Source organism: Bison bison, unplaced genomic scaffold, assembly GCF_000754665.1.
Source record: "Bison bison bison isolate TAMUID 2011002044 unplaced genomic scaffold, Bison_UMD1.0 scf7180017864456, whole genome shotgun sequence".
In the NCBI taxonomy this organism is placed as follows: domain Eukaryota; kingdom Metazoa; phylum Chordata; class Mammalia; order Artiodactyla; family Bovidae; genus Bison; species Bison bison.
The window spans coordinates 26851045-26859874 of record NW_011495018.1 but is presented as its reverse complement, the minus strand read 5'-3'; the positions used below and the strand labels follow the sequence as shown (position 1 = coordinate 26859874).

Here is an 8830-nt window from a genome sequence, read left to right as displayed (position 1 = left end):
GGGTGGGGAGAGGGGTCAGGAGTGCTGTACGTGGAGGGGGAGGTTGGGCCTGGGCTCGGGGGCTGGGGACCGCAGGCTGCACCCCTGTGTGGGCACCTAAGGAAGAGGGCAGGGCCTGTGGGCCAGGAGGTGGGAGAGATGGGAAGGCGGGTCTCAGGCCCTCCGGCCTCATGGGGTTGCCTCCCTCCCACTCCCGTTCTCTGAGGGATATGCTACATGCTGGGGTCTGAGGACACGGCCACTAGACGGCCCTTTGAGAACCTTAGGTTCACTGTTTCAGTAATGGGAATCGAAACTTGAACAAAAAGAGGCTTTTGCAAGGTCACATGGTTGACTGAGTTGGGAGTCCAGCCTGGCAGCCTGGACTCCCGTTTCCATCACTGACACCACGGGAATCAGAGCTGAGGGACTGGCTGCCCGGAGGCTCCCCAGGGAAGCCAGGCTAGGGGACGCCTGCCTCCCTGGCTCACTGGCTCAGCACAGGGGTCTTGGGTGCTCAAACACGGCTAAGCCAGGGACAGCTGAGCCAGCAGATGTGGCCCCAGGACCAGGTGGCCACGTGCACAGCCCAGCAGGTCATCTTAGGTTCTGGGGTGTGGCCTGTATGGGGCCAGGCTCACCTGGTTGTCAGAGTTCACCCAGGACTCGCCCTGAGCTGAATCCCCATGCGTTCCAGGGGTGTGTCCTTATCTCCCTCCTTCAGGATCTGATGACCAGGGCCTCTCCCCACCCCAAGCCAGCTATGCGGCTGCCCCAGAATCCACACAGGAGGTGGGGGTCATGGCACCCCCAGCTTCTCTTGCCAGACCCCCTGCCAGCTGGGTGACCTCCAGGGAGCCACGGCAGCTCTCTGTGCAGTCACGTCACAGCCTACCGCCCGTGGGGGACTAACACGGAGCCTGAGTGATAACACTCACCTGTCCTGCACGTCTCCTGCACACCTGCTCTGGGCACTGGCGATACCCTGATCAGAACGGTCCTGCTCTACCAGCCTGACAATAACGCGGGGAGGGAGCAGGGCATGTGGGAGGCAGTGATACGTTCCCTGCAGGAAGATGAAGTCAGGACAGGGAAGCCAGTGCTGGGGATTTTAAGTAGGAAAGCCAGGGGCAGCCTTGCTGGGCAGCTGTTTGAGTCAAGATTGCAAGGAGGTGTGGGACCAGGCTGGGGGCTCTCCTGGGGAGGGGCTGAGTGTTCCAGGTGGAGGGGAGAGCCAGTGTGAAGCCCCATGGCAGAACACGGCTGGAGGGTGCGAGAAGGGGCAGGAGGTGTGGCTGGAGCAGAGCCGGCTGGCAGAAGCAGCAGGTGCCACCAGGGGCAAGGGGGGAGCAGGCGGAAGGGCCTTGACTCTGAGCAACACCAGGGGCATGCAGGAATGTGACAGAAGAGGGACACGATCTGATGTACATTTTTAAGTGGTCGTTCCATCCTCTGTGTTGAAAATGGACCGTGGAGGGCAAGGGCAGAAACAGGAGACCAGTGAGGCCAGAATCCAGAGGAGGTAAGGCTTGCCCCCCCTGCCCCCTGGGTAGCAGCCGGGGAGACCGTGAGATGCGGTCAGGGTTTGGGTGTATGCCGAAGGTGGTGCCTGACATGAGATGTGGTCAGCGTTTGGGTGTATGCCGAAGGTGGTGCCTGACGTGAGATGTGGTCAGCGTTTGGGTGTATGCCGAAGGTGGTGCCTGAAGGATGTGGTGACGGGTTGGATGCAGGGGTGTGAATCTAGAATAATGCCAGGATCTGGGGCCTAAGCCAGAGCCCCCCGGGAAGAGTTCAGTGCTGCTGAAGGACCCTCTAGCCAGTAGTTCGAGCAGAGGAGGGCAGGGCACTGGAGCAACCTTTGCATTCTTAAGCAGCCACATAAGAAGGCAGAACCACCATGGCCGCCAGTGCCAGGCTTACCAAACGTCTCTATAAAGAACACCCTTTCTGTGTGGGGCCCATGGTCTAAGCAAAGGCTGGCAGCCCAGAGGTGGGCCCCGCTGTCGACCCACGGAAGCCAGCGAGTGGCCTGGGATCAAAGCTGAGGGGCTGGGGCCTGTTGCCCACCTCCCCCACCGAGCTGGGCTGTTTTGCAACCTTGTCTTCCTTGCAAGATGTAAAGGGCCACAGTCCCCCACCCCAGCCCCTTGAGCGCTCAGAGGTCCCGCAGCAGCGCACTTGAAAGAGGCCGGGGTTATCTGCAAAATTCCAATTAAATCCACAGGCTTTGATAATTTGATAAGCCACTCCACAGTCGCCCCAGAGTCAAAATACGCTGTTACTCGATCCCGTGTTTATGTTTCAGGATGGAGGGGGGAGGTGTATGGTGGTCTGGGATGGTGCACGCAGTCCTGAGAGGGAGGGATGGTGCACGCAGTCCTGAGAGGGAGTGATGCAAACGCTTGGCTGACAGATTATCAGCGCGGGTCACCCTTGGGTCTGAGCTACGCTCTGCACGGAACACAGGTCTCTCTTTGCAGGTCCTGGAGGCCGAGAGGGGCCAGGGTTGAGAAAACTGTAACTCTGGGGCCACAGCCAAACCCACCTCCTGACCCTCAGACCTGTCTCGTGCTGGAGTGGTTCTGTTCTCAGGCCCTCTCTTGCCAGAAGAGATGTGAATTGGCCCAGGTGGCCGGTACCACCTCAAGAAGAGGCAGATAACCCCTGTTGCCATGGAAACCTGGAGACTAAATTCCTTATGACTCCTCCCTGCAAAAGCCAGGCTGTGATCTGCAGAGGTGGAGTGTGCAAGGAGCCACGTTCCATTCTGTTCCACAACCTCCCATCCAATGGGCCAGTAGCACTGGCCGGGTTATCTCAGTACACGTGTCATCTTAGTAAGCCCCTGGACTGTCCAGGAGTCCGGCATTCCTGCTTTTCAGGGATAGAAACACAGAGAGGCTGGGCAAATGATCTGAGATCACAGAGACTTGAGTGGTGGGTATGGACTCCAGAGCCTGCCCTGCAAAGCCATGCCTGCAGCCTCACGAACACATAACTGTCTCCCCAAGCCTGGTTTCCACCGTTCCTTGAGGGCCTTCCAGGGATGGGTAAAAGGCTAACCTGTTGCCTTTAGTCCATTTCCCTGGTGGCTCAGTGGTAAAGAATCCACCTGTAATGCAGGAGTTACAGGAGATGCATGTTCGATCCCTGGGTTGGGAAGATCCCCTGGAGGAGGGCGTGTCAACCCACTCCATTATTCTTGCCTGGAGAATCCCATGGACAGAGGAGCCTAGAGGGCTACAGTCCATGGGGTTGCAAAGAGTCGGACACGACTGAAGCGACTGAGCACACACGCACACATTCCATTAGTGTACAGGTGAAATGAGACCAACTTATTTAGCTGACTGCCAGAGAGTGGGTGTAGGGTCACCAGTCAGAGGCAGGGTCAGCTGATTTTATGGCAATGCACCTGCTCCTTCACCCAACCAGTGACAATCCCTCTGGGCACACGATCATGTGTGACTCCAAGGATCAACCCACCTGGGGAGGGACATCTCCTCTCCCCGTGGAAGGAAGGAGAACAAGAGGTTCTGAGAGGCCAGCACAACTGGGGAGTGGTGGGGCCAGGTGGACCCGGGGACTCTGTGGCCTAGGATGGAGTCTGGGCACATGTGTGAGATTCCAGCATGACCTAGTGGGTCATTTTGACCACCTGGCCCAGGGTATCCTGCTTCCAGAGAAGAAAAAAGACCCGCTTGGTTCCCTATTTCTCCCCAGCATGGAACATCGACCATCTCGGAACCATGAGGAATCAAAAGATTATGGTTCAAGTCTCGTGCCTGTCCCATACCCAACTAGCTGTATGGCTTCCGGAAAATCCTCCTAACCTCATGAGCCTCAGTTTCCTCCTCTGCAAACTGGGCTACCTTGTGTGCAAGCTAAGTTGCTCACTCACATCCGCCTCTTTTCAACTCTGTGGACTGTAGCCCGCCAAGCTCCTCTGTCCATGGGATTCTCCAGGCAAGAATACTGAAGTGCGTTGCCCTGCCCTGCTCCAGGGGATCTTCCCGGTTCCAGGGATTGAACCCAGGTCTCCTGCATTGCAGGCAATTCTTTACTGCTGAGCCACTAGGGAAGCCCCCTGGGCTCCCTAAGTCTATTGTAAGATGCTACAGGTAAAAGCCATTTGGTGAACACTCTGCGTGCACTCATTGTTTTTGATAATAATTATAGGATCTGTTGCCACATCCTATAATATAGGACCGCTGGGTTACTCAGTGGGTGAGGTTCGCCTGGGCAGCACATGCCCTCCTGGTACTACATGTCAGTTGGTAGTGTCAACAAATAAGAGCAACGACTGCTAATCCCATGTCTGAACGGCATGACCTTGTATTTTCTGTTATCTCGTCTGCTCCTGACAATAAGCTGTGAACCAGAAAGAGTTTGCATGAAAACCTGCTCCCCAGATGCAGAGACACCCGCCCTTGCCAGGTCCGGGGTCAGAGAAGTGAGGAACAAGCCCTGGTCACAGGCGTCTGGGGAGGCTGCTCTTCCTTCCTCTGGTCCACGCTTAGCCCGCTGGCCTGGCCAGCACTCCCTCCACTGCACCCCCACGTCTGGGGCCTCTCCAGGCCGGCCTCAGCATTGGCCTCATGGGAGAGGCTTGGGCGAGCACTTACTCTTTTGGGGGGTTGACGTCCTCTGGTCGGGCCTCAAAGAACCGAAAGACTTCATCACACTGTGAAATATGGGGCGGTAGCCGGACAAGGGCCTGTGGAAAGATGGGAAGAAAGGGCGTTAGGCCTGATGACACTGGGAGCAGGAGAACCAAAAGCTAGGTCAGCTTGGCCAACAGTGACGGGGGGAGGCTTGAGGACTGTGCTGGGGAAGACATAGTGAACAGGTGCCACCAGCTACCCACCCACCACCCAGCCAGACAACTAGCCAAGAAATGAACTAATCAGCTGACTAATGAAACAACTCTCCCTCCATCTATCCATCCGTCCCTCCCATCGACTAACCAACCATTCCATTAATGAACTAAGCACACAGTCAACTAATAAACCCGGCCCAGTCCAGTGTGGAGTGCTGGGGGTGCAGGGTGAGGTCAGGCAAAGCCCTGCTTCTTGGCCCCTCATTTAGGATGGAGAGAAGACAGTCAAAGCAATCAACCTGTCAACCATCCAGCCAACAATTCAACCAACCAACCATCTAATTAGCCAGTAACCAACTAAACAACTAGCCAACCAAATTAAAAAAAAAAAAAGTGGGGGGGAGGAGGCCAGTAAATCCTAGGTCTCAGGGTCCTTAGGAACATATTATTCTGCATGAACCCTGAAAGGGTTCTCTCTTGCCCACAGAATAAGTCCAAAATCCTTAACTCCACAATCCAAGGCCTTTTCCCTCCACCCTCATCCCCCACATTAGCCACACCCCAGCCTCATCAGATACGCACAGCCTATAAGTACTCACTGCACCATTATTATTTAATAACAAGTCAGCTGGTCATTCTACCAAGGACAGTAGGGTGCTATGACAGAGTCTGATCAGACCTGGGAAGATTAGGAAAGGAGGTGGTTTTAGGAGAGTCTCTTTGAAGCTGATTTCTGAGAGACAGCTAAGAACTGACTGGTCAAGGGACTTCCCTCATGGTGCAGTGCCTAAGACTCCACACTCCCAATGCTGGGACCGAGGTTCGATCCCTGGTCAGGGAACTAGTTGCATGTCGCAACTAAGACCCGGTGCAGCAAAATAAATAATAAAAATACATAAATATTTAAAAAATAAAATGATGAATTAAAAAAAAAAAAAGAATTGACTGGTCAAGGTGAGGGTCGGGGGACCCTGCCAGAGGCTGGGTGTGGTATGGTCTAACAGGGCCATACCCTGAATTGAGCCTGGAAGGAGCAGAATAAGCTGAAGGGTGTGGAAAGGCTTCTTAGAAGAGTGGGCAGGAGTTTGGCCTGAGGGGTGTACAGGATTCGGGCAGGCGGGAGGAGGTGGGCATCCCCAGGAGCATGACTGTGCAGGCAGGGGTGAGGGGAGCTGTGAGCTGGTCGTTCAGGAGGGGTGAGAGCCCGCTGCTGGACAGTGAGGGACGAGGGTCAGGGGTGATCAGTTTCCTGCCAGCACAGATGCCACACCTTTCAGCCTGGGTACCTGGACCGCCGCTGACCCGGCCCAGTCCAGTGGAGTGGTGGGGGGATGTAGGGTAAGGCCAGGCAAAGCCCTGCTTTTGGGCCCCTCATTCAGCATGGAGAGAAGACACTGGGGTGATCCTTTAATACAGACAGACAGATGAGGTCAAAGTAGGGCTGGGGGACAGGGTCAGTCCTGGAACTTGGGCTAGAGCCAAGGGAAGAAAGACGGAAACCCTGGGTGACAGGAGTGTGAGGAACTGCTGATAAGCAGGCTCCGGAGCAGCGGCCAGCCAGAGGGGGGCCTGTGCCTCCCCAGCCTCCCTGCACTGGCGCTGCTTCAGGTGCAGTGACCTGACCCAGCAGCTCCCCTGTGCCAACCCTGCTGGGCCTCCATGAGTGTGGCCCCTGGGAACCTCATGATGGTCCTCACGAGGGCAGATCTCATTCCCGTGTTCCTGAGGAGGAGACCGAGAGTCAGGGAGGCCACGTGGCCTGCCCGCATGTGGGAAAGACCTTGCTAGAAAGGAAGTTCCATGCAGGCGGAGATTTTAGTCTGTTTTGTTGACTGCCCAGATTCTAGAAGAGGGCCTGGCACTCAGTGAATATTTGTTCAAATGAATAGATGAATAAGGCTCTGGTGTGTGGCCCTAATAGGACATAATAGAGGGGCAAGAAAAGCACATGTGGCCTTAGGTTGCGTTGACAGAGGTATAGTGTTCAGGAAGAGGGACGTGATCGTTTACTTCTTTGCTGAGCTGCTCAGGTAGTGATTCAAGTGTGGCATGGAGCACAGCGGCCTTTCCGGATGCCAAACCCACAGCCGGGCAAGAGGGGACAAGACCTGATCTTAGCAGGTAAGACACACTGCGCAACTCCCAGCTGTTCCTTCCAGAGCCTGCAGTTTTCCAAGAGTCTCTAACAGATCACACCCCCAAGACCAGGCAGGGAAAAACAAAAGAAAGAAAATTCACATTCAAAGAGCAACTACCACGTGTCAGGCACTGTTGTAGGACTCTCCAATCATCCAACAAGCAGGGAGCCTTTTGGTGTATGCCTGGGTGGTACAGGCATGAGCCAGACACAGCGCCTGCCCTCACAAGTATACATCTAGTGAGGCAGACCCCGTACTGTCCTGGAGGTGCCCATCACTGCTTCCATTTATGGTGGGGACACTGAGGCTCCCGGGGGTGAAGCCACAACTGAAGTAAGTGGCAGAATAAAGGTCTGTGCTCAGACACAGCCTGGGCGGATTTATCCCTATTGTGTTCAAGTTTTCATTTAACACACATGGTATGTGCTGCTTTGTTCCCCAGGAGAGAAGGGTAGAAGGAAAGAAAAACTGAGGAAGAAGAGAGAGAGGGACAGAGAGATGGGGGCGAGGAGAGAAAGATGCAGACAGAGACAGAGATGGAGGGAGAGGCGGAGACAAAGAGATACAGAGATGGGAAGAGAGAGAGGAGAGAGAAAGGCAGAGACAAAGAAGCAGACAGACAGAGAGATGGAGAGGGACAGGGAAACTGAGCAGCAGAGACAGAGAAATGGAACGCAGGCATGTGCAGAGAGCAAGGGCCCCTGGTGGCATATGGAGGCAGGAGGGGTCAGGAGGGAGCACTAATGGGCGGGATGGGCAGGAGGGAAGCGTTCCCAGCGACCCAGGCTGTGTGCAGAGCTGCTGCCAGTGTGACCTCCCTGACAGCAGAGGGAGGGGGCCAGGGCAGGCGCCCTCCCACTCGGGCGCGGAGCGGCCGCCTGGCTCCCCCAGCGGCAGCGGTGAACACAGGGGCTCTTCATACCGACAGAGACCGGCATTCTCAGGGCAGAGGACGCGTGGGCTGGAAGGGCCTCAGACAAAGAGGCCTTTCGGGCAAACCACTGCGGCATCTTTATTTAACAGAGAGCCCTGAGGGGAGCCACATTGAGGGCTCGTCCTGATTTCAGGCTGACAAGAGGCTCTTGGCTCAGAGCAGCTTCCATCAGAGACGCCGCCAAGCCCAGCTCCGGCCAAGATCATTTGGCAGGAGCGCTGGGTGCTGAGCAGTCAGTCCCCAAGGCCTGGGCTGGTGATGACAACCAGAGCGGGGAACCCCCAAACCTAGCTCTTCTTGCAGGAGCTGGTAGGGGCCGATCTGTGAGCACCTCAGGGGCATCACCCGTGGCTCAGACCTAAAATGCTGTCATTGGGCATTCAGCATGCACACCATGATGAGGTGGTTAAGTCAGGGACTCAGGGCTAGGCAGACGTGAGTTTGAGTCCTAGCTCTTCTGTTCACAGACTATGTGATACTGAATGCCTTGCTTGCCCTCTCTGGGCTCAGTACGATGGATCTCACAGGGTACCTGCCTATTAGGAGGTTAAATGAGATCGTGGATATGAGGAGCCTAGCACAGTGCTTGGCACTGAATTAACAGTAAAATTTAGGGACTTCCCTGGTGGTCCTGGCTTCCCTGGTGGCTCAGACAGTAAAGAATCTGCCTGCAATGCAGGAGTTCAGCTCAGTTCAGTCGCTTAGTCATGTCCAACTCTTTGCAACCCCATGGACTGCATGCAGCACTCCAGGCTTCCCTGTCCATCACTAACTCCTGGAGCTTACTCAAATTCATGTCCGTTGAGTCAGTGATGCCATCCAACCATCTCATCCTCTGTCATCCCCTTCTCCTCCCACCTTCAATCTTTCCCAGCATCAAGGGCTTTTCCAATGAGTCAGTTCTTCGCATCAGGTGGCCAAAGTATTGGAGTTTCAGCTTCAGCATCAGTCCTTCCATTG

The 8830-nt window shown here is 55.5% G+C and overlaps 1 protein-coding gene across 1 annotated transcript in view; it reads right to left on the bottom strand.

Annotated features, from left to right (window-relative positions):
• SH3PXD2A (SH3 and PX domains 2A) overlaps positions 1-8830 on the bottom strand; it is a 251731-nt gene that overhangs the window by 110552 nt on the left and 132349 nt on the right. The window contains exon 5 of the mRNA XM_010859596.1: positions 4605-4696. Coding sequence (XP_010857898.1) covers positions 4605-4696 — 92 coding nt within the window. The remainder of the gene's footprint in view (positions 1-4604; positions 4697-8830) is intronic.